This window comes from Ctenopharyngodon idella, chromosome 14 (genome assembly GCF_019924925.1).
Source record: "Ctenopharyngodon idella isolate HZGC_01 chromosome 14, HZGC01, whole genome shotgun sequence".
Lineage (NCBI taxonomy): Eukaryota > Metazoa > Chordata > Actinopteri > Cypriniformes > Xenocyprididae > Ctenopharyngodon > Ctenopharyngodon idella.
In genome coordinates, this window is record NC_067233.1 from 329,392 (window position 1) to 356,517 (window position 27,126).

The following is a 27,126-nucleotide window of genomic DNA, read 5'->3' on the forward strand; positions in this document are numbered from 1 at the left end:
AGAATCTGGAACAATCTCTGTGCGTAAGGGTCAAGGCCGGAAAACCATACTGGATGCCCGTGATCTTCGGGCCCTTAGACGGCACTGCATCACATACAGGAATGCTACTGTAATGGAAATCACAACATGGGCTCAGGAATACTTCCAGAAAACATTGTCGGTGAACACAATCCACCGTGCCATTCGCCGTTACCGGCTAAAACTCTATAGGTCAAAAAAGAAGCCATATCTAGATAGATAGATGATAGATAGACCTTTATTGTTCCCCAAGGGAAATTTGCTTTCACAGACTCTGTCAATACACAAGAATATTGACAGTAACGACATTAGAAAAAAAAAAAAAAAACAGCGCATGCAAGAACTGTTCGGATTACAGATTATTTAAAGCAGCAATGGCAGAAGGGACAAAGCTTTTACTGAAGCGTGCTCGCCTCCACCTTGAAGTTCTGTATCTGCGGCCTGAGGGCAGCAGAGAAAAGTAAATATGGAGAGGGTGGTCCGAGTCTCTGCTGACTGTCCGAGCCATGCATGTGACAGCTTTGCTGTTGAGAAGAGAGAGATCCGTAATGGGTAAACTGATCATTTTGGATGCTGTGCGTGTGACCTTAATGAGCTTATTTCTATTGGTGATGGAGAGCATGTTGAAGTAACAAGGGGAACAGTAGAGAAGGATGGATTGGATGATGCTAGTGTACAACAGTAACAGAAGATGTGGAGTGACAGAAAGGGCATGGAGCTTGCGGAGAATGTGGAGTCTTTGTTGGGAACGTTTATATATATCTGTGACATGTTGTTTGAAGGTGAGTTTATTATCTAATGTGAGTCCAAGATATTTAAAATGATTGACATGTTCCACTGTTTTGTCATGTATGATGATGGGGCCAAATCTAGAATATGTGAGTGGGTGTAAATTAATAACTTCTTGGTCTTGTCCACGTTCAGCTCCAGACTATTTTCGGAGCACCACTTAGTAAAGTGAATGACAGACTGATGGTAAGCCATAATGGAGTTATTGTCTGTGAGTAAGGCCAAAATGGCAGTATCGTCTGAATATTTAAAATATGTGGTGATAGATGATGAGCTAGTACAATCGTTTGTATACAGTGTGTAGAAAAAGGGGCTGAGCACACACCCCTGGGGGGCTCCGGTGTTAGTGACTATAATTGAGGAGGTGACTGAGCCCAATCTAACGGCCTGTAGTCTATTACTGAGAAAGTTGTAAATCCATTGGATGAGAAGTGGAGATAGGTTAAGAAATTGGAGCTTTTTAATCAGTTAATGCCGTTGTATTGTATTAAAAGCTGAAATCGATGAACAGGATGGATGCAAAGGTGCCAGGTGATTCCAGATGTTGTAGAAGGGGGTGGAGGAGACATGCCACGGCATCCTCTGTTCCCCGCCTGGCCCTGTAGGCGAACTGGTAGGGGTCCAGCAGAGGTCTGACTGCTGGAAGGATGGTGTAGAGAATTAGCTTTTCCATGCACTTCATTATTATTGAAGTAAGTGCGACGGGTCGATGATGGTTTAGCTCGGATGGACGGGGCTTCTTGGGAACCGGAATGATTGTAGAGGTTTTCCAGATTGTAGGAATGTGTGCCCCCCTGAGGGAGTCCCAGTAGATGGTAAAAAGGATCGGGACAGCTCCATAGCACACGATTTCAGCACCTGCTCAATTGCTGGCGTACATCCTCCACTGTAAATGGGGGCTCGGATGGAACAACTGGTGGCAAGGCACTGAGCAGCTCTTCACAGAGGGCAGAATGGTCATGTCTGTCAAAACGGGTATAAAAGGAATTCAGAGTCAGCAAAGGTAGCCGGGTCAGATGTTGCATAATGCCCTGTGCTAGATGCTTGACCAGTAAGAATCTTGATTTTCTGAAACGCTTGTTTAGTATTCATACTGCTGAATTCTTGCTCGATCTTGTCCTTGTATCTGAGTTTAGCTCTTGTTATGTCATTCTTAATTTGTCTGTTTAGTATATTGACAGTGTTCCAGTTCCCCTGCTGGAAAGCCTTAAGTTTTTCTTTCATGCAACTTTTAATGTGAGACGTGATCCAGGGTTGGGACTTTGGGTATTTTTTTAAATGTTCTGGTAGGTATAGTAGATGAAATGCAGAATTTAATGTAATCCGTGATAAGTGAAACCTTATGCTCCAAGTCTCCCTGTAAAAACTCCCAGTCTGTACACGCTAGTGAACCTTGCAGCTGTGCCATGGCATCCTCCGACCAGATGGAGGCGCTATGTATGGTTGGCTTAGCGTTTCAGCTCTGATCTGTAGTGCGGCAACAGAACGACAACATTGTGGTCGGAGTAGCCGAGTGGAGGCTGTGCCTGAGCAGTAAACGCATCAGAAATGTTCCCATAACATAAATCCGGGATATAATATGGCCGCAGAGACAGAGTCAATAGCTCCACATCAGGTGTACAGATTGAAAGGTGTTTTTTGATGTTAACACACCATCGCTTGTTAACGAAGATGCAGACACCACCACCCTTATTCTTTTCAGACTTGCGTGTCCTGTCAGCTTGTAGTATGGTAAAGTGATTGAGACTGACCTCTGAATCAGGGGTAGTCCCATCGAGCCAGGTTTCTGTCAGGGCGATGATACATGCATCTCTGAAGGTCCGCTCCAGATGGCATTTAGCATGCAGCAGATTCATTTTGTTCCTGAGAGAGCGAACTTTAGCCAGCAGAATGGAAGGGAGAGGGGGTCTAAAAGGACGCCTACTCAACCTGGTGCACACCCCACCTCTCCTACCCCGTTTTCTTGGTCGAAGTTCTGGAGGTAGATTGACTGTCGGCTTCTGGAGGCAAATGGAGGAAGAGCGGAGCTGGAGAAGCTCATGCTGGCTATAGGTAAGTGGTACAAAGCCGCTAATTCCTGAATGTAAGGCCCTGCAGTTGTTTAGAAACCACAGAAGTAACAATACAATCACAGTAATCTTGATCAAATCCAGCATTTTGCGTATCTCATTAAACAAAAAACAAAAACATGACAAACGAGATGACAGAGCTGTGTTGTCGCAGCAGAGCATGCGCCGGAAACAGCCTGCATCTAAACATGATCCAGAAGCCAGCCGTTTTCTCTGGGCCAGGGCTCATTTAAAATGGACTGTGGCAAAGTGGAAAACTGTTCTGTGGTCAGACAAATCAAAATTTGAAGTTCTTTTTGGAAAACTGGGACGCCATGTCATCCAGACTAAAGAGGACAAGGACAACCCAAGTTGTTATCAGCGCTCAGTTCAGAAGCCTGCATCTCTGATGGTATGGGGTTGCATGAGTGTGTGTGGCATGGGCAGCTTACACATCTGGAAAGGCACCATCAATGCTGAAAGGTATATCCAAGTTCTAGAACAACATATGCTCCCATCCAGACGTCGTCTCTTTCAGGGAAGACCTTGCATTTTCCAACATGACAATGCCAGACCACATACTACATCAATTACAACATCATGGCTGCGTAGAAGAAGGATCCGGGTACTGAAATGGCCAGCCTGCAGTCCAGATCTTTCACCCATAGAAAACATTTGGTGCATCATAAAGAGGAAGATGTGACAAAGAAGACCTAAGACAGTTGAGCAACTAGAAGCCTGTATTAGACAAGAGTGGGACAACATTCCTATTCCTAAACTTGAGCAACTTGTCTCCTCAGTCCCCAGACGTTTGCAGACTGTTATAAAAAGAAGAGGGGATGCCACACAGTGGTAAACATGGCCTTGTCCCAACTTTTTTGAGATGTGTTGATGCCATGAAATTTAAAATCATCTTATTTTTCCCTTAAAATGATACATTTTCTCAGTTTCAACATTTGATATGTCATCTATGTTGTATTCTGAATAAAATATTAAAATTTGAAACTTCCACATCATTGCATTCCTTTTGTATTCATAATTTGTACAGTGTCCCAACTTTTTTGGAATTGGGTTTGTATATTCTTAACTGAAATGTCATCGATTTCCATATCTCTTAGTTTTTCAACAAGCTGCCTTCTTTGTCTATTATATGCCTCACAGTGTAAGAGCACATGTTCAACTGTTTCTGTTATTCCACAGTAATTGCAGCAATCTGACTCACTTTTTCCTATTATATGCAATGAATAATTAAGGTTAGAGTGTCCTATACAGAGCCTGGTTATAACAGTATCTTCTGTTTCCATATGACTTTCTTTCAATCCCCACTTTATGTTGAATGCTGAATAAGTGTCTTCCTTTTGACTCTTTATTCCATACATTTTGCCACATACTTACAACTGCTGTTTTAATAATACCTCTTACTTCTGTTTTACTTAAAGGAATTTCTATGTCAGTCTCTTCTTTTCTCAATGCTGACTTTGCCATCTTATCCACCACCTCATTCCCTTCTACACCTACATGCGCAGGTATCCATAAAAACTCTACTCTTACTCCTATTTGATTTATTCTATATAAATTCTGTAAAATTTCATATAATATATCCTGTCTTGATGCTGATTTCTGACCATTTAAACTGTTTAATACTTAATATGAGTCAGAACAAACTACTGCACTTAAGGATGAATTTCTTCCACCCACTGCATAACCATTAGAACTGCCATCATTTCTGTTGTGAATACAGATACATTGTTATAACCTCTTTACAGTGCTATATTTAAAATAGGGAATATTTATGGCTGCTGCTGTATACCCAGAGTCTGGATTTTTTGACCCATCCGTATATATTTGAATACAATTAAAATAGTTTTGTTTTAAGTATTGATCCACTACTATTTCTTTAGGTATACACCTTTCCTTATCATTTATTTTAAAATGCAACCATTGGCATTTGGAACAGCAAAGGGGGTATTATTGGTAACTATTGCAACCGTTGAGCTTATTTTTGTCATTAATTCCTAGCTTCTTGGCATCTGCTTTGGCATTCCAACTACTATAATTTACATTCTCATGTTCCCAACATTTTTTTTAATACATCTTTAACTGGATGGGTTTCTACATGCCCCCTCACTGAACACCAGTATGCCATCTTTAACTTAAGTCTCCGGAGGTCTAAAGGCAACTCCGCCATTTCCACCTGCATCGCTGAAACCGGCGATGTTCTAAATGACCCACTTCCTATTCTTAGTGCTTGAGATTGAATACTACTTACTTTCTTTAATATAGATACTGATGCCGAACTATATACTATGCTGCCATAATCAATCATAGGTCTAATCATTGCACAATATACTCTTTTCAATGCCTGTCAGGTTGCACCCCAATCTACCCCTGCTAAACATCTTAAAATATTAATTCCCTTTTTACATCTATCTATTACTTTCATTATATGTGATGCAAAAGTTAGTTTTGAGTCCATCTATACTCCAAGGAACCTAATTTCTGTTACCTGCTCTAACATTTGATCATAAATCTTTAGTTTAATATTTGGTGATTTCTTCTTTTTTGAGAAACATATCACTTTAGTTTTTTCTACCGACAATCTAAAACTCCAAATATTTACCCATTTTCCACTTCATTAACTGCTTTCTGCATACTTATTTCCACATATACTACATTTCTTCCCCTTTCCACAAGGCACCATCATCCGCATATAAAGATTTACCAAATCCTTGTCCAATCATTGAAAATATGTCATTTATCATTATATTAAATAAAACTGGGCTGCACACACTTCCTTGTGGGGTCCCATTATCTGTTGAGTAAGTCCTAGAAAAGCTTGTTCCGACCCTTACTTGTATGGTCCTATTAATCAGAAAATCCATAATCCAATTGTACATTTTTCCTTTTATTCCCATCTTGTCTAATTTAACCAAAAATCCCTCTTTCCCAAATGTTAATTCTGGATTGTCTAATGTTTAGAACATGGGCTGGCATATGCAAAAGTTGGGGGCGTACATATTAATGATCCCGACTGTTGCGTCACAGTTGGTGTTATGTTGAGATTCGCCTGTTTTTCTGTGGTCTTTTGCACAAATGAGATTTACATAAGGAGGAAACAATGGTGTTTGAGGCTCACTGTATGTCATTTCCATGTACAGAACTCTTATTATTCAACTATGCCAAGGTAAATTCAATTTTAAATTCTAGGGCACCTTTAAAGTTACCATGAAATCAAAACTGACCATTCTCAGTTTTCATGGAATATTGCAGTGTTTATTCTAAATGATTTATAGGTGCACATCATTATTGTTTTAAATTAATGTTCCTGGTAATCTTGAATCAGAATATCTTCTTCTCCCTCTTGCAGCATCTCTTCTCTTCTCTGATGGTGAGGCCTACAACTACACCAAAACCCACTGGCTTTATACCTGTACAATTCATAAACATGAGTCACAAAAGTTCTTCAATTCCACCAACACAATAATAATAAAACAATGCATAAAAATAGCAATAAAAACACATCTGTATCATATTGAAGTGTACCAAAGACTTTAGAGTTTACAAAGAGTTTACTCAACATTAAAATAGCTGAAGATGGTGAGTCTCCGAGTGATAGTCGTTTATAAATATAATTATATTTCAAGTTCCATTTTGTGTAATAATTTGTTAAAATATGAATTTTCTGATCATAAGCTCCAGGGTAAGAGATGTGCTTCCCCTTTAAAAACACATTTAAATAGATTTCCATTAAATAGTTTAAAGTGATGCGTCGCCGCACAACCTAACATCCCAGCATAAACACTTCTGATCAATTATTTCTTATTAAAGCGTCTACATTCATAAACCACTGTTAATTTGAACAAAAGGATTGTATGAGGGATTTGGCGTGGCAGAAAGAAGCGTACAGACAGCGCTCCCTTTATAATCAATAAAAACCTTCATCATGATCTCACAAAGTTCTGTTATAATCACTGAAGCTGACAGCACAATGTGTTGTTTTTGTTCATTCCTAATTTAAACACCTCTGATTGGCTGTTGCATTTTGAAGAAATCTACAGATATGAATGTGATTGGCTACACTGCTCAACGCTGCAAAACACGTTGTAAATAGAAACCTTTGACGTTCTTCAGAGCTCAAACACAGTTACGCACTGGATCATTTGTCAAATCTGTTTGGCCAGTATGTTATTATTACAGAGAAAACTGAGCCTAGACCAGCAGTTATGGGCAGCTTTTCCCCTCTGTCACTGTCGCTTCTCCCATTTCATCGTGACTTTAAGGTTTCCCAGAGTGCCTCTTGTCCTGACCGCTCCTCTGCTCCTGTTAGGTCACTGATGGTCAGTGATGTCTCTGCTGGTGTTCTCCGTGCCTCTGCTCCCGGTTGTGGCCGTGATGACGGCTCTTTTCCGCTCACCGCTGTCGGCCCTGTGCCGTCAGGTGTATTCTGGCATACTGAAGCTTTCTCACAGGAGGGTCTGTGTCAGCTCCACTCACGCCTATGTCTTCTCCAACTGCACCCACGGACAGGCTCTGAGTGTTCTGCTGACCTTTGCCCTCTATTCCACCACACACGCCTCCTCCAACATCGGCCCTCAGAAAGGTCAGGCACTGGAGTCTGTTAATGCTTTATTTCATCAAGCTCTTGAACAGATATTATTCCTCTAATCTTCTACTCTGGAGTAACATGTTCTCTTGTCGCTGTAGGAGCGTTTCTGGATGAGATTGTGACGCGTGAAGCTCTGCTGAGGGTTTTGGAGTTGGGGACACACTGTGGCTACGCTTCCGTCAGGATTCTGCGTCTGCTCCCTCCGTCTGGAAAACTGCTGACTGTAGAGCTGGATCCTCTGACAGCAGATCGAGGGGAGGAGATCATACTAGTCTGTCTGCCTCGCTGCTCGCTGCTCAGATTGGTTTGCGTCTGTAACTTCGTATAGCTTTGTTTTGAATCTCTTACTTTTATTTATTGTTGCTTATTTTTTTATTACCTTATGTGTAATATTGCCTACCACACTAATCTGACGTCGCTAGCTTGTAATCTTTGAATCTAAATCGCTGTTACAACGCATTTGCATTTGCAGCGCTAGCTTGTTAACTTGTTAACAGTCGCTCACGCGCTCCTTTTTCAACGCGTTCTTCAAACAGCTGTGGTAAGTCGGATCAGTCTACAAACACGGTGAGTCATGTCATCCTCTCCCAGCATTGCTACCTGTTCCATTTGCCACATATTTACCATAGCTCTCTCTGTCAGCGACGAGGGATTTACATGTCATAAATGTAGGGAAATAGTCAGGCTGACAGAGAGAATCTCAGAATTAGAGACACGCATCCAAACTTTAATCGAGGATAGTAAGAATGCAAGGGCTTCAGATACTGTTTTGGATGCGACTAGCTTAGTGAACTCTGTACATTGTTCGGTTCCGGCTGTAGAGCCCGCGCAGCAGGGCACTAGGGTAACGGTGAGGCGGCCTAGCCGCGGAAAACACCACTCTTCCGTTCCAATAAGAACATCAAACAGGTTCTCCCCACTCAGTGATACACCCACTGAGAATCCTGTTGAAAGTGCCCTAGTTATTGGCGATTCTATTACACGGAACGTGAAAATAGAGACACCAGCCACCATAGTCACATGTTTGCTGGGAGCCAGAGCACCTGACATCAAAGCAAATTTAAGTGCTGGCTAATGCTAATTGTAAATACTCTAAGATTATTATTCACGTCGGCACTAATGATGTTCGACTTCGCCAGTCGGAGATCACTAAAAAAATTAAAGAGGTGTGTGAACTCGCAAGTACAATGTCAGGAGAAGTAATTTGCTCTGGCCCCCTTCCTGTTCGTCGGAGTGATGAGATAGTTAGCAGATTATCATCACTCAATGGCTGGCTGTCTAAGTGGTGTCCGCAAAATAATATAGGTTTCATAGACAATTGGAAAGGTTCTTGGGGCAGACCTGACCTGTTAAAAAGAGATGGTATTCATCCCTCCCGGGATGGTGCTGCTCTTCTCTCTAGTAATATGGCACATAGTCTTAGAACTGAAACATGACAAACTGGGGCCCAGGTCAGAAAGCACAGACTGGCTAAACCGACCGTCTGCTAACTGCCTCACGTTACAGAAGTCAGAAAATTCAGATAACTCCCAACACATAGAAACTCTTACACCTAGATATTTTCAAATAGAGACTGTGTCTGTACCCTGAATTGGTAAAAACAAAAAACTTCCAAACCCATTTAATGGTAAAAATTTAATTGATGTTCAACAAATAAAAAATAGAGATAATAATGCTAAACAAATGATAAAACTTGGGTTGTTAAATATTAGATCCCTTTCTTCAAAAACAATTGTAAATGATATTATCAAAGATAATAATCTAGATGTGCTGTGTTTGACAGAAACTTGGCTAAAACCGGACGATTACATTACTTTAAATGAGTCTAGTCCTCAAGGTTATGATTATCGACACAATGCCCATCAGAAAGGCAAAGGGGGAGGTGTTGCTGTAATCTATAGTAATATTTACAGTATTAGTCAGAAGTCTTTCAAATATAATTCCTTCGAAACTATGGTACTTTACGTAACATTATGTAAGTTGACATTTGTGCTGGCTACTGTATACAGGCCACCAGGACACAATACAGACTTTATCAAAGAATTTGCTGACTTTCTGTCAGAGTTAGTATTGGCTGCAGATAAAGTCCTTGTTGTTGGTGATTTTAATATCCATGTAGATAATAAAAAAGATGCATTAGGATTGGCATTTGCAGATATTCTAAACTCTATTGGTGTTAGACAACATGTGTCAGGACCCACTCATTGTCGTAATCATACTTTAGATCTAATATTGTCACATGGAATCGATATCGATGCTGTTGAAATTCTGCAGCAGAGTGACGACATCTCAGATCATTATCTAGTCTCGTGTATACTACATTTAGTCAAGGCGGCTAAACTGCATCCATGCCATAAATATGGTAGAACCATCACTTCTACCACTAAAGATTGCTTTATAAATAATCTTCCTGATCATTTTCATCGCCTTAGCAAACCAGACAGCTTAGAAGACCTCGATGTTGCAACAGAAACTATTGCCTCTGTCTTTTCCAGCACATTAGACTCAGTTGCTCCTTTGCGTTTAAAAAAGATTAAGGAAATTAATCCAATGCCATGGTACAATGAGCACACTCGGGCCCTAAAGTTAGCAGCCAGAAAAATGGAGCGCAGCTGGAAGAAATCAAAACTAGAAGTATTTCGTGGAGAGAGAGAGAATGATTGAGTACAGAAAGGCCTTAAAATCTGCTAGATCTGCCTATTTTTCAAAACTCTTAGAAGAAAATAAACACACCCCTAGGTATTTATTTGATACAGTGGCTAAATTAACAAGAAATAAAGCTTCAACTTCTGATGTTTCCAAAGAGCACAGCAGTAATGACTTTATGAACTTCTTTACTTGCAAGATTGATAATATTAGAGAAAAAATAATAACCATGCAACCGTCTACTACAGTAGTGTCCCTGAGGAAAAATTCAATTCATTTACTGCTTTAGGAGAGGAAGAATTGTCTAAACTTGTTAAATCATCAAAATCAACAACATGTATGTTAGACCCTATACCGACTAAGCTATTGAAAGAAATGCTTCCAGAGGTCATAGATCCTCTTCTCAATATCGTCAATTCATCTTTATCATTAGGATACGTACCAAAAACTTTTAAGCTGGCTATTATTAAACCTCTTATTAAAAAAACACAACTTGATCCTAGAGAATTAGTCAATTACAGGCCGATCTCAAATCTCACTTTTCTGTCAAAAATACTAGAAAAGGCAGTATCATCACAACTATGTTCCTTTTTAGAAAGAAATGGTATCTGTGAGGATTTCCAGTCAGGATTTAGACTGTACCATAGTACTGAGACTGCTCTCATTAGAGTTACTAATGATTTGCTCTTATCATCAGATCGTGGTTGTATCTCTCTATTAGTGTTACTGGATCTTAGTGCAGCATTTGACACTATTGATCACAGTATTCTTTTAAATAGACTCGAAAATTATGTTGGCATTAGTGGAATTGCATTGTCATGGTTCAAATCATACTTATCTGACCGTTATCAGTTTGTAGTAGTAAACGAAGACATGTCATATCGATCACAAGTTCAATATGGAGTACCACAAGGCTCAGTACTAGGACCGTTGCTGTTCACTCTGTACATGCTACCCATGGGAGATATCATTAGGAAGCATGGTGTTAGTTTTCACTGTTACGCTGATGATACTCAGCTCTATATTTCTTCGCGCCCTGACGAAACTTACCAATTCACAAAATTAACGGAATGCATAGCTGACATAAAAAATTGGATGACCAGTAATTTCCTACTACTAAATTCAGAAAAAACAGAGATTCTAATTTTTGGACCAAAAACTTCTTCACGTAATAACCTAGAATATTGTCTAACACTTGATGGCTGCTCTGTTAAGTCTTCGTCGTCTCTTAGGAACCTGGGTGTGCTCTTTGATACCAATCTTTCATTTGAAGGCCATGTTACTAGCATCTGTAAAACCGCATTCTTCCATCTTAAAAATATATCTAAACTACGACATATGCTCTCAATGAAAAATGCAGAACAGTTAGTTCATGCGTTCATGACCTCAAGGCTAGATTACTGTAACGCTCTACTGGGTGGTTGTTCTGCTCGCCTGTTAAACAAACTACAGCTCGTACAAAATGCAGCAGCTAGAGTTCTTACTAAAACCAGGAAGTATGACCATATTAGCCCAGTTCTGTCAACACTGCACTGGCTTCCTGTTAAACATTGTATAGATTTTAAAATCTTGCTAATTACTTACAAAGCACTAAATGGTTTAGCTCCCCAATACCTGAGCGAGCTCCTAATTCATTATAGTCCTTCACGTCTATTGCGATCTCAGAATTCAGGCCAGCTGATAATACCTAGAATATCAAAATCAACTGCAGGTGGTAGATCCTTCTCCTATTTGGCACCTAAACTCTGGAACAATCTTCCTAGCATTGTTCGGGAAGCAGACACACTCTGTCAGTTTAAATCTAGACTAAAAACGCATCTCTTTAACCTGGCATACACATAACACATTACCAATTTATATTTTCAAATCCGTTAAAGGATTATTAGGCTGCATAAATTAGGTCAGCCGGAACCGGGGACACTTCCTATAACACCTGATGTACTCGTTACATCAGAAGAAGAATGGCATCTACGCTAATATTAGTCTTTCTGTTTATCCCGAGGTTCACTGTAGTCAACCGGATCCGGGCCGTATCCAGGTGAGACCAAGGACCTGCACCTTGACACGACCACAACGCAGCCCTGACGTATCAGCAGAGATTGAGTCAACTAGATCATCCACTGTGAGGGCCTCATCGACACGACAGCCACGCCACAGGTCCTCAACAACCGTCCATACCGGCGTGATCCTCAATACGATCCTCAATTGGATGGAACTGAAATAAATACTTTTAATGTTGCGATCCTATTGGACTTATGATAGCAACCTGAATTGTAACAAAGCACTGTTGGCCAGAGGAGAACTGGCACCCCGACTAAGCCTGGTTTCTCCCAAGGTTTTTTTCTCCATTTTAACACCAATTTGCCACTTGTCTGCCACCTAATGTCACCTGATGGAGTTTGGGTTCCTTGCCGCTGTCGCCTCTGGCTTGCTTAGTTGGGGACACTTGACTTGACATTTGATATTCAACAGTGCTTTGATCTGCCTGCATTGACACTATTCTTTAAGAGCTGCTGTGCAGCCAAACAATGTACCAGTTATCAATGTAAAGCTGCTTTGACACAATCTACATTGTAAAAAGTGTTATATAAATAAAGGTGACTTGACTTGACTTGACTTGACTAGTGGCAGGCTTCAAAAACCAGCAGGTGTTAAATCATCGCTTTCATTCTGTAATAGAATGATTTTGATCCTAACCCTAACTCCCAATATTAGTGAGATTGCACAAAAAAACAGATAAATACCGTTCAACCACCTTCATGTGCAAACTTAGTGTATTCTATCAATCAATCATAGTCATACATCATACATAATCCAAACCCCTTCACACACCGATGATAAATGCGGGATGAACAGAGTCTGATCCGATAGTCTCTCCAATATCAGCTGAAGCAAATGTCTCTTAACACGTAAAAAGTCTGTCCCAAAAAGATATTCCACGACAGTCAACAACAGTCACGAAACACTAGTGATGGGTGCTTTCAAAACACTGCTTCATGAAGCTTTGAAACTTTTACGAATCTTTTATTTCGAATAATTGGTTCAGAGCGTTTTTCAAATTGCCAAAGTCACGTGATTTCAGTAAACGAGGCCCAAAATCTCAAAATTGACCAGTGCCTGAAAAAACAAGGTTTTGTCTGTAGTGCATTTCCTTAAATCAATTAATTACTGAAATAACTTGCTCATTACTGTTGTTGCTAAAACACTCATCATGGTAAAATGAGCACAGCATGTTCTTGCTCAGTTTCAGGTGCTGACATGCTCCTCGGCTGAGGCCATCTCTTCTTTACCCTCTCACACTGGGAATGATGGTCTGGATCTGGTTCTAATGGATCATGACCCTGAGCTTTACCTTCAAGACCAGCTGGCCTTACAGAGAGGGAATCTGCTCTCTACCTCCTGTGTTGTGTTGATCAACAGAGCTCTGATGCCTGGAGCTCCAGACCTTCTGGAGTACGTGACAGCCAGACCGCAGAGCTTCAGCGTGGGCAGACAACTCCATGGACTGATGGAGATACGCTGCCATACAGGAATGAGTCCTCAAACCCAGAACTGAGTTCGCATTTTAGCACTTCTGTTTCCATCATCCCAAAGTTAGTGGGTTTTTGGTTAAATCCCTGAAATAATGTGTGGTTAACACAAGTTCAAGATATTTTCACATTTTAATCTATCAAACTCCAATCATCATAATTATTATATGCTTATTTAATTTTGTCTTCTGATATGATCTTGCAGTTTTCTTCCTAGTCGAGTCTCAGGACTAAAGTAATGTTAATTCTGTTCAACTAATGTTTATTGCCCTATTGTTGTACTTTATTATGTATTTACCTATTTACATTTTAGTTTGAACATGTTCAAATATATTATTGCTGTAAACAAAGCAGACTTCATTACATCTATTGCTACTCATTCAGGTCTCCATCTCGTGGCTCTGACTGAGACATGGATCAAACCAGAGGATACTGCCACACCGGCAGCCCTCTCCTCTAATTTCACTTTCTCTCACACCCCACGCCAGAGTAGGAGGGGTGGTGTTACTGGTCTGCTTATGCCCATTGAATGGAAGTTCAGTCCTTTACCATCTCTCTGTGACAATAGCTCATTTGAATCGCATACAATTACTATCACCTACCCTGCTAAAATCCATGTTGTAGTTGTTTATCGTCCCCCAGGTCAGCTAGGTAACTTCTTGGAGGAGTTAGATGTGTTACTCTCATTCTTCCCTGAGGATGGTACTCCTCTGGTAGTACTTGGAGATTTCAACATCCATCTAGACAAACCTCAGGCTACTGACTTCCACACTCTGCTTGCCTCATTTGATCTCAAGTGAGTGTCTAATACAGCTACCCACAAATCAGGTAACCAAGTGGACCTCATCTACACACGCTGCTGCTCCACTGATAATACACTGGTTACTCCACTACACACCTCTGACCATTTCCTCATCACTTTTAACCTCAACGTGACTCCTAACCCAACACACACTTCACCATGTCACTTTTCGGTGAAACCTACGCTCGCTCTCACCCTCCCGCCTAACTTCTTTGGTCTCATCCACACTTCCTCCCCCTAATCAGTTCTCATCACTGGACACTAACAATGCTACTGACACTCTTTGCACCACTCTAACATCGCGCCACACCATCTGCCCCCTGGCTATCCGATGTTCTCCCATGAGCATCGGTCTAGACTCAGGGCTGCAGAGAGGAAGTGGTGCAAATCTAAAGATCTTACTGATCTTAGCTTCTATCAGTCACTCCTTTCTTCTTTCTCTACAGATGTCTCCAATGCTAAAAACACATACTATCACAATAAAATTAACAATTCTACTGATTCCCGCACACTTTTCAAAACCTTCTCTTCTCCACACCACACACTGACAATAACATCTTAACGGAAAACACACAAATTCTCCCATCTCCCCTGAGATGTTTCCAAACTCATCCTTTTCAATCACTCTACTACCTGTCCGCTTGACCCTATCCCCACTCATCTTCTTCAGGCCATCTCCTCCTCAATTGTACCTGCACTCACATTATCAGTTCTTCTCTTCACACTGGTACATTTCCCACAGCTTTTAAGCAGGCTAGGATTACACCACTGCTTAAGAAACCCACTCTGAATCCAGCACTTTTATAAAAATACTGACCTGTATCCCTTCTTCCATGCATTGCAAAGACACTTGAGAGAGTTGTGTTCAACCAACTGTCTACTTATCTCAGACAGAACAACCTCCTTGACAACAACCAGTCTGGCTTCAAGAGTGGCCACTCAACTGAGACTGCCCTGCTCTCAGTTACTGAAGCCCTTAGACTGGCACGAGCAACTTCAAATTCATCAGTACTCATCTTGCTGGATCTGTCTGCTGCTTTTGCCACAGTTAACCACCAGATCCTCCTGTCAACCCTCATGTCAAAGGGCATCTCAGGAACCGCACTCCAGTGGTTCAAGTCTTACCTCTCAGGTAGGTCCTTCAGGGTATCTTGGACAGGTGAGGAGATCTTGTCTAAGTCACATCATCTTGCTACTGGGGTACCTCAGGGCTCAGGGCTTGGACTACTTCTCTTCTCCATCTACATGTCATCATAAGGATCTGTCATTCAGGAACATGGTTTTTCCTATCACTGTTATGCTGATGACACACAACTCTACCTTTCATTCCAACCAGATGATCCGACGGTTGCTGCTCACATCACAGCATGCCTGACAGCCATTTCTGCCTGGATGAAGGACCACCACCTTCAACTCAACCTTGCAAAAACAGAACTGCTTGTGGTCGGCGCCAACCCAACACTTCATCACAACCTCTCCATTCAAATTGGTTCATCAACCATAACTCCTTCCAGGACAGCCAGGAACCTTGGAGTGGTGATGGATGATTGTTTAAGCTTCACAGATCATATCGCTACAACAACCCAGTCCTGCAGATTTGCCTTGTACAACATTAGGAAGATTAGACCCTTCCTATCGGAGCATTCCACACAAATTCTTGTCCAAGCTCTTGTTCTATCCAGACTGGACTATTGTAATGCTCTCTTGGCAGGCCTTCCAGCATGCAATGTCAAGCCTCTGCAACTGATCCAAAATGCTGCAGCAAGACCAGTCTTTAACGAGCTGAAGAGAGCACGTCACACCAAGTGACACATCTACCAAGTAACAGTTTTCTGTTATATTCGTTGTGTTCATATTCTGGGCTCATCTGCTTATCGGCACAAAAGTAGTATGCTTTATTAGTATGGTGTTTACTGAGTTTGGTCTTTTAATATCACTATCTTAGTATATTAAGCCACGTTAAGAGCTTTTTCATGTTAAGCATTTTAGAAAGTCCCATTTTTTTCTTGTCCACTGGTTGTTATTAAGCGAGAACATTGCACAAATTGGACTTTTTTTTTCTTCTAAAAAGACCCAGCAGCTTGCAAATTCTCTTTAAAGTTCATATGCTAATTATTATTCGGTTATAATTAGCTAAAGCTGATAGTATTTCTTTGTTATTGAAAGAAAGTCTAAAATTTATCTTGACTAAGTGATCTGTCATGTCCTCTATCAGTATATAATGGACACTGATCAAATGTTTATTCTCGACATTTTGACTTTTTTCTTGAAATGTAATGTTTTTTCTTGAAACACGACGACTTCATTCGTGAAATTTAGAGTTTATTCTCAACATTGTATTTTGACATCGTATTTCGTTGCCCTAGAACATTAAAATATGTGGGTCAAATTGACCCGCAAACATCACAAACGTAACAGAAATTTGTGTGTATATGTCAAAACACATCAGTGTGTTGAAAATTTGCATGCATGTTCATGACCCTAAATGAGAAAAAGTCTCAAACTTTCAGGGAAAAAAACCCAAAAAAAAACAGGTTAACTGATATTTCAGACAAATCAAAAATCAAAACGGGTCAAACTGACCCACAACAGTATATGAGGGTTAAGCAGGAGAATCTCTCGACATCTGCTTATGTAGCTTCAATAATACTTACAACAGGCAAGAGAACTTTTTAAACAAAAATAGTAGTTCTGTATATTTATCATTGGTAACACTTTATTTTAGTGTTCAATTCTCACTTTTCACTAGTTGCTTATTAGCTTGTTTATTACTACATTGATTGTTTATTAGTACTTATAAAGCGCATATTAATGCCTTATTCTACATCCCTTAATCCTACAGCATACCTAAATTTAAACGCTACAAAAACTATTTTACTAACTATTAAAGGGTTAGTTCACTTTCGAGAGGGAACTCGCGCTGCATCCCTTAGGAGTCGCTATGGGGGATGCCTCTGGCATGCCAGGTGTCTGAAGCTTGAGTCTAAACACGACAACGAACTTGACATTAGCAGGCGGCAGGCTATGATGTCACACAGGTGCAACCATGGGTATAAAAGGGCACCTGCGAATAACGTCATCCTCTTCTTTGTCTTCAGGATACCAGCCTTGTTTGAGCGTGTTTATTCATAGACAATCCAGTATTATGGCAAGCACTAGCCCCAAGTCGTGTAAGCAGTGTGTTCCTCCGTGTCAGCGTTATCTGACACCTGATGACATACATGACGTGTGTCATGTGCATGGGTGAGGAGCATGCACGCTCAGTCCATGAGGGGGCTTGTTTGTGTACATTGCGAGCGCCTTCCTATGAGAAAGCTTCGCTCTCGTCTGGCCCTTTTTTTGAGGGAATCTGGCCAGCCATCTGTGCCTTGTGGTTCAGGACCTGCTGCTGCCGAGGCGAGTAGGAGACTGAAGTCGTGGGGTTCGCAGATGGAGCTCGTGGATGAATTTGAGAGAGGTATGAACATTTCTCATTCTTCTGCGACTGTCGAGAGTGAGCTGCCAGATGATGATCTCTTACATCATCTGATCCGGAAGCGAGCACGCTCCTTGCTTTGAGCCATGATGAGCAAGACGTAGCTGATGAGATCAATGATATTTCCGAGCGCTCTCAACCCACTTGCCCCGCAAATGATGAGTTATTGGACGTTATGTCCTATGCTACAGTGAGATTAGATCTGCCATGGAAATGCAAGAAGCGCAAGCCCCCTCGCGGCCGCCTCAATGAACGTTTCCTGTCAGCACATAATTGTACAACTCGTACGAGCCTTCCTATTCTGCCCGCATCCATCGCATGCATGCAAATTATGCTGATGTTGAGGGGATGCAGGAGCATAGGTATGTGTCAATGCCTCAGACCGAAGAGACGCTAGCTAGCTATCTCTCGATGGGTGAGGCATCCACACTGAAGGCTCCGTCTGTGCCTACTAAACTTTTGCATGTCACTTTGCGTCTTAGTGGCAGAGCATATGCAGCAGCAGGTCAGGCTGGTGCGGCACTGCATGCTATGGCTGTGCTGCAGGCCTACCAGGCTGATCTGCTGAAGGACTTGGACCAGGGCCAGGGGCTCTTCCCTGAGGCGGTAGAGGAGCTGCGCCACACCACGGATTTGGCTCTTCGTGCCACCAAACATACTACTGCCGTGGTCGGTCGATCTATGGCGGCCATGGTGGCTATGGAGAGACATCTCTGGGTGAACCTGGCCGACATCAGGGAGAAGGAGAAAAACTTTCTTCTTGATGCACCGGTTTCGCCCTCTGAGCTCTGAGCACATCCGTTGAGACGGTGGTCGGCAAGTTCAGAGAGACAGAGGTGCACTTCACAGCTTTTAAAATCTTAATACCTCGTCGGTCCGGGTCCGTGTCGTTCCAGGTCCGCACCTGCGAGGGGGGCTGGCCCATCCCAGTCTCAGGACAGGAGACAGGTCCAGAAGGCCAGCACTGCCACCCACACTCCTCCTCCCTCGAAGGAAAGAGCACAGACCTGAGGGAAGTGATCGAGACTAAACATGGTCAGCGTTTTAAGGTCCCAGAGCCGAATTAACATCTGTTTCCTTCCCTCTCTCTCCCTCCTTCCCCCCTCGCCATTTCCTGGCTCTGACATGTGTTAACATCTGGTCCTGAAACTGGACCTATGATGTTTTTGGCAGTTTGTTTTATTTTTACATCTGCCTTACTGATGGTTTGGCACAAGTGGCTAGTTGTGAATGCGCTGTCTGACGCCAGATAGTTTACTAAGTAGGTTCTCTCTGAGCCTCCTTAGTTTTTATGCTTCCCCGCCCCCCGCTCCCCCCGCTTCCTTAGTTAATAGTGAATAAATGTTCCCTATACTGAAGTGTTACCTTGTCATTTTATTTACATGCAAATGTAAATGTGGTGAAAGAGAAGATTATAATTTCTAAACAAAATGCATTACACTCTCTAGACCAGAGCAAGTGAAGTTACCAAATGCTGTTAACTGGTGAAAATGTTTAGTTGGTCTGTAGAGGAGAGGAGACTCCATCCACAGAACAAACACAATATACTGTAGATCTGTGCATTAACAACAGACAGACACATAGATAACTTAATATAAAGTAAAACAAAATTACAAGAATAAACAAATATATTCTGTGCATAAAATGTAAAAAAAAATATTATATTTTTTTTAACTGTAACATATCCACTGCAGGCAAGATGAAGTGAACCCTTGTGCAGTTTATTTAATCCAAAAACATGAACAAATATAAGATAAACAGAGACTTGACTTGACCTGACCATGAACCAAACTCACCTACAAGCAGATTACACAGGATAAAGCTAGACCAGAGACATTGGTGACATGAGGGCTACTTAAGGTGCATTCACGCCATATCGTAATTACTGTATCTACGAGATTCTGGCTCGTAAAAAGCATTCACGTCCTCGTAGAGCACGTAATTACAGTTTGTAAGCTGGGAGATTTCTGAAAGCTCCCAGGTGTGCCATGTGGCCGCTGTACCATCTGACTGCTGTAGATTCATTTAGGCGTTGATAGTGGTGCCATAGAAACGCATAATTCCCAGTCTGAGGACTTGAACAGCTCCGAATATAACATCACGTGTTGTCATCTCAAGATTACGGTAATTACGTGGTGGCGTGAAATGCAGCATTATACACAAGACTAATGATAAAACAAGGAACACCTGTGAACACAGTCAAGACAATGAACCAATGAGAAAACAGAACTGACAATCACCTGACTTGAAAAACCAATGGGAACATGACACAATCACAAGGGGAGCACATGGCAAGATCACATAATGAGCAAGGGAATCACATAAGACAGGAAACATAACTATGACATGATACAAAACTATACATTACATTAACATGCAAATTTCACATTGTAGACTTACTTTATATCATTTGATACATCTTTGTGCTATACTTGACAAGCATTTATGATTAGAAACATTTTGATCATTATGGATGAGTTCAATCCAAACATTATTATATTTGTAGGCCTGATACTGAAGATTTCTGCTGACAGACTCATCTGAGCTTCTTCCTCCTGTTCCTGCTTTAAATAACACAAAACCATCATCTGACTGAATATTAAAGCAACATTAATCATTCAATATCACATGTTTCTGATACTCATGCTAACATACATGCTGCTTTATTTAACTGTTAAAGAGTCTCTTCCACCTGTATGAAACACATTTACACATTAATCACACATTCATTTCTCCTCATAGACACAGTAGTGACTCTTCTGTGGATCACCTGATGGTCACTGATCCTCTCATGACCGTTTCACAGATTTAAACCATGATGTAAACAATCCATCAGGGACTTTTGGTGATTGATCTCCATCTACTCTGTAAGGTGGAACCAAAAGAGAAAACAATCAGTGTTCATTGGAACAAAGTGAAAATTACTTATATTATAATTAATGTTTTTTGAGTAAAAAGAAGTTGCATTAAATTCCTGTATTCAGATTAATTACTGACTTTACATGATCTTGGAGAGATATTTCACAAACAGTATGTGTGTTTAAATATAACATTTAAAACATGAATGACGTTCATATGTTTGTGTTTGTGTTGGTGTGACTGCAGAAGGACCTGCGACTCCTGTTGAGTCACTGTGAAGGAGAAACACATGCTAATGAGTGTACGGCGTATGGAATAAACCACAGCGAGCAAATACAAATGTTATTCTGAGTTAAATTACCACTAGTTAAAGCTGTTTGTCCTCTAGTTTAAACATGTTTGTAAGGCTCTTAGTAAATAACTGGTAACACTTTACAATAAGGTTCATTAGTTAACATGAGTTAACTACATTAACTACATTAGTTAACATGAACTAATAATGAACTGCACTTACACAGCATTAATCTTTGTTAATGTTAATGTCAACATTTACTAATACATTATTAAAATCTTGTTAAGATTAGTTAATGCACTGTGAACTAACATGAACAAACAATGAACAAATGTATTTTAGTAAATACAGTAACAAATGTATTGCACATGGTTAGTTCATGTTAGTTAATACTACCGCAATACTACCTGGGTATTGGAGGTTGTAGACTAGAATTTTTGCTTCAGAATGATGTAAACATTATCCTGCCTACTCGTTCATATAAAACAATATATTGATTTAAATTTTGTAAGACACTTTTTGTCAAGAAAGACCGTATGCGTGAATCTTCATGAATAATGCTGTGATTCACACCTGAGAAGACAAAGACCCACATAATGACCCGCATAATAAGCCCTTTCAGTCAGGTAGGCTATGTGAGAGAAAACTAAAAAAATCAAAGTAATTCAATTCAATTCACATTTATTTGTATAGCGCTTTTCACAATACATATCGTTTCAAAGCAGCTTTACAGAGAATGCATGTCAACATTACAATTTGGAGAATGCAGTTAGCTAATAATGTAATAATTTAGGCGATTAATATACAATCACTGTTAGCAATTTAATTGAAGGTAGAAGCAAAGAGCTCCTGGAAAAATGAATTACATATTAACAATAATTAGGATATATAGAAATTTGCGAATGTGCGTGTTGATCCAGATGTTGCATCTTCTGAAGTCATCGCAGGAGTTGGCGCCGTCTCTTCAAAAGTTTTAGTCATCTGAGGTCTTCTTAAGAGGCTGGATCCAAACTGAAACTGATGTACTCTCTAGTCACCTCGGGACGGGCGTCCCGAGGTAAAACAGAAAAGCAAATGGAGAATAATTAGCATAGCTGCTGTTCATAACATTAAGCAAAGATAGTCATGTGCAATTGATCTGATATGAGATGCATTATGTGAATGCTTGGCTAAAGAGATGTGTCTTTAATCTAGATTTAAACTGGGTGAGCGAGTCTGAGCCCCGAACATTATCGGGAAGGCTATTCCAGAGTTTAGGAGCCAAATGTGAAAACGCTCTCCCTCCTTTAAGTCAAGTCAAGTCACCTTTATTTATATAGCGCTTTTTACAATGTAGATTGTGTCAAAGCAGCTTTACATTGATAACTGGTACATTGTTTGGCTGCACAGCATCTCTTAAAGAATAGTGTCAATGCAGGCAGATCAAAAGCACTGTTGAATATCAAATGTCAAGTCAAGTGTCCCCAACTAAGCAAGCCAGAGGCGACAGCGGCAAGGAACCCAAACTCCATCAGGTGACATCAGGTGGCAGACAAGTGGCAAATTGGTGTTAAAATGGAGAAAAAAACCTTGGGAGAAACCAGGCTTAGTCGGGGTGCCAGTTCTCCTCTGGCCAACAGTGCTTTGTTACAATTCAGGTTGCTATCATAAGTCCAATAGGATCGCAACATTAAAAGTATTTATTTCAGTTCCATCCAATTGAGGATCGTATTCATCACGCCGGTATGGACGGTTGTTGAGGAACTGTGTCGTGGCTGTCGTGTTGATGAGGCCTTCACAGGGGATGATCTAGTTGACTCAATCTCTGCTGATACTTCAGGGCTGCGTTGTGGTCGTGTCAAGGTGCAGGTCCTTGGTCTCACCTGGATACGGCCCGGATCCGGTTGACTACGGTGAACCTCGGGATAAACAGAAAGACTAATATTAGCGTAGATGCCATTCTTCTTCTGATGTAACGAGTACATCAGGTGTTATAGGAAGTGTTCCCGGTTCCGGCTGACCTAATTTATGCAGCCTAATAATCCTTTAACGGATTTGGAAATATAAATTGGTAATGTGTTATGTGTATGCCAGGTTAAAGAGATGCGTTTTTAGTCTAGATTTAAACTGACAGAGTGTGTCTGCTTCCCGAACAATGCTAGGAAGATTGTTCCAGAGTTTAGGTGCCAAATAGGAGAAGGATCTACCACCTGCAGTTGATTTTGATATTCTAGGTATTATCAGCTGGCCTGAATTCTGAGATCGCAATAGACGTGAAGGACTATAATGAATTAGGAGCTCGCTCAGGTACTGGGGAGCTAAACCATTTAGTGCTTTGTAAGTAATTAGCAAGATTTTAAAATCTATACGATGTTTAACAGGAAGCCAATGCAGTGTTGACAGAACTGGGCTAATATGGTCATACTTCCTGGTTCTAGTAAGAACTCTAGCTGCTGCATTTTGTACGAGCTGTAGTTTATTTATCAGGTGAGCAGAACAACCACCCAGTAGAGCGTTACAGTAATCTAGCCTTGAGGTCATGAACGCATGAACTAACTGTTCTGCATTTTTCATTGAGAGCATATGTCGTAGTTTAGATATATTTTTAAGATGGAAGAATGCGGTTTTACAGATGCTAGTAACATGGCCTTCAAATGAAAGATTGGTATCAAAAAGCACACCCAGGTTCCTAACTGACGACGAAGACTTAACAGAGCAGCCATCAAGTGTTAGACAGGATTCTAGGTTATTACGTGAAGAAGTTTTTGGTCCAAAAATTAGAATCTCTGTTTTTTCTGAATTTAGTAGTAGGAAATTACTGGTCATCCAATTTTTTATATCAGCTATGCATTCCGTTAATTTTGTGAATTGGTAAGTTTCGTCAGGGCGCGAAGAAATATAGAGCTGAGTATCATCAGCGTAACAGTGAAAACTAACACCATGCTTCCTAATGATATCTCCCAAGGGTAGCATGTACAGAGTGAACAGTAACGGTCCTAGTACTGAGCCTTGTGGTACTCCATATTGAACTTGTGATCGATATGACATGTCTTCGTTTACTACTACAAACTGATAACGGTCAGATAAGTATGATTTGAACCATGACAATGCAATTCCACTAATGCCAACATAATTTTCGAGTCTATTTAAAAGAATATTGTGATCAATAGTGTCAAATGCTGCACTAAGATCCAGTAACACTAATAGAGAGATACAACCACGATCTGATGATAAGAGCAAATCATTAGTAACTCTAATGAGAGCAGTCTCAGTACTATGGTACGGTCTAAATCCTGACTGGAAATCCTCACAGATACCATTTCTTTCTAAAAAGGAACATAGCTGTGATGATACTGCCTTTTCTAGTATTTTTGACAGAAAAGTGAGATTTGAGATCGGCCTGTAATTGACTAATTCTCTAGGATCAAGTTGTGGTTTTTTAATAAGAGGTTTAATAATAGCCAGCTTAAAAGTTTTTGGTACGTATCCTAATGATAAAGATGAATTGACGATATTGAGAAGAGGGTCTATGACCTCTGGAAGCATTTCTTTCAATAGCTTAGTCGGTATAGGGTCTAACATACATGTTGTTGATTTTGATGATTTAACAAGTTTAGACAATTCTTCCTCTCCTAAAGCAGTAAATGAATTGAATTTTTCCTCAGGGACACTACAATGCACTATCTGACACGATACTGTAGTAGACGGTTGCATGGTTATTATTTTTTCTCTAATATTATCAATCTTGCAAGTAAAGAAGTTCATAAAGTCATTACTGCTGTGCTCTTTGGAAACATCAGAAGTTGAAGCTTTATTTCTTGTTAATTTAGCCACTGTATCAAATAAATACCTAGGGTTGTGTTTATTTTCTTCTAAGAGTTTTGAAAAATAGGCAGATCTAGCAGATTTTAAGGCCTTTCTGTACTCAATCATTCTCTCTCTCCACGAAATACTTCTAGTTTTGATTTCTTCCAGCTGCGCTCCATTTTTCTGGCTGCTAACTTTAGGGCCCGAGTGTGGTCATTGTACCATGGCATTGGATTAATTTCCTTAATCTTTTTTAAACGCAAAGGAGCAACTGAGTCTAATGTGCTGGAAAAGACAGAGGCAATAGTTTCTGTTGCAACATCGAGGTCTTCTAAGCTGTCTGGTATGCTAAGGCGATGAAAATGATCAGGAAGATTATTTATAAAGCAATCTTTAGTGGTAGAAGTGATGGTTCTACCATATTTATGGCATGGAGGCAGTTTAGCCGCCTTGACTAAATGTAGTATACACGAGACTAGATAATGATCTGAGATGTCGTCACTCTGCTGCAGAATTTCAACAGCATCAATATCGATTCCATGTGACAATATTAGATCTAAAGTATGATTACGACAATGAGTGGGTCCTGACACATGTTGTCTAACACCAATAGAGTTTAGAATATCTGCAAATGCCAATCCTAATGCGTCTTTTTTATTATCTACATGAATATTAAAAATCACCAACAACAAGGACTTTATCTGCAGCTAGCACTAGCTCTGATAGAAAGTCAGCAAATTCTTTGATAAAGTCTGTATTGTGTCCTGGTGGCCTGTATACAGTAGCCAGCACAAATGTCAACTTACATAATGTTACGTAAAGTACCATAGTTTCGAAGGAATTATATTTGAAAGACTTCTGACTAATACTGTAAATATTACTATAGATTACAGCAACACCTCCCCCTTTGCCTTTCTGACGGGCATTGTGTCGATAATCATAACCTTGAGGACTAGACTCATTTAAAGTAATGTAATTGTCCGGTTTTAGCCAAGTTTCTGTCAAACACAGCACATCTAGATTATTATCTTTGATAATATCATTAACAATAAGTGATTTTGAAGAAAGGGATCTAATATTTAACAACCCGAGTTTTATCATTTGTTTAGCATTATTATCTCTAATTTTTATTTGTTGAACATCAATTAAATTTTTACCATTAAATGGGTTTGGAAGTTTTTTGTTTTTACTAATTCGGGGTACAGACACAGTCTCTATTTGAAAATATCTAGGTGTAAGAGTTTCTATGTGTTGAGAGTTATCTGAATTTTCTGACTTCTGTAACGTGAGGCAGCTAGCAGACGGTCGGTTTAGCCAGTCTGTCTGCTTTCTGACCTGGGCCCCAGTTTGTCATGTTTCAGTTCTAAGACTATGTGCCATATTACTAGAGAGAAGAGCAGCACCATCCCGGGAGGGATGAATACCATCTCTTTTTAACAGGTCAGGTCTGCCCCAAAAACTTTTCCAATTATCTATGAAACCTATATTATTTTGCGGACACCACTTAGACAGCCAGCCATTGAGTGATGATAATCTGCTAACTATCTCATCACTCCGACGAACAGGAAGGGGGCCAGAGCAAATTACTTCTCCTGACATTGTACTTGCGAGTTCACACACCTCTTTAATGTTAATTTTAGTGATCTCCGACTGGCGAAGTCGAACATCATTAGTGCCGACGTGAATAATAATCTTAGAGTATTTACGATTAGCATTAGCCAGCACTTTTAAATTTGCTTTGATGTCAGGTGCTCTGGCTCCCGGCAAACATGTGACTATGGTGGCTGGTGTCTCTATTTTCACGTTCCGTGTAATAGAATCGCCAATAACTAGGGCACTTTCAACAGGATTCTCAGTGGGTGTATCACTGAGTGGGGAGAACCTGTTTGATGTTCTTATTGGAACGGAAGAGTGGTGTTTTCCGCGGCTAGGCCGCCTCACCGTTACCCAAGTGCCCTGCTGCGCGGGCTCTACAGCCGGAACCGAACAATGTACAGAGTTCACTAAACAGTATCTGAAGCCCTTGCATTCTTACTATCCTCGATTAAAGTTTGGATGCATGTCTCTAATTCTGAGATTCTCTCTGTCAGCCTGACTATTTCCCTACATTTATGACATGTAAATCCCTCGTCGCTGACAGAGAGAGCTATGGTAAACATGTGGCAAATGGAACAGGTAGCAATGCTGGGAGAGGATGACATGACTCACCGTGTTTGTAGACTGATCCGACTTACCACAGCTGTTTGAAGAACGCGTTGAAAAAGGAGCGCGCGAG

At 40.6% G+C, this 27,126-nt stretch overlaps 2 protein-coding genes across 4 annotated transcripts in view; one reads left to right on the top strand and one right to left on the bottom strand.

Annotated features, from left to right (window-relative positions):
• The window catches only part of LOC127494395 (uncharacterized), a 492,193-nt gene that overhangs the window by 293,429 nt on the left and 171,638 nt on the right, over nucleotides 1-27,126 (bottom strand). The window lies entirely within an intron of this gene.
• LOC127494401 (transmembrane O-methyltransferase homolog) overlaps nucleotides 1-27,126 on the top strand; it is a 204,330-nt gene that overhangs the window by 26,869 nt on the left and 150,335 nt on the right. The window contains exon 2 of one of the 3 annotated variants that reach the window (XM_051860292.1): nucleotides 7,183-7,292. The exons of the other annotated variants lie outside the window; for them this stretch is intronic. Coding sequence (XP_051716252.1) covers nucleotides 7,200-7,292 — 93 coding nt within the window. The 5' untranslated portion in view covers nucleotides 7,183-7,199. The remainder of the gene's footprint in view (nucleotides 1-7,182; nucleotides 7,293-27,126) is intronic. 3 annotated transcript variants of the gene reach the window in all.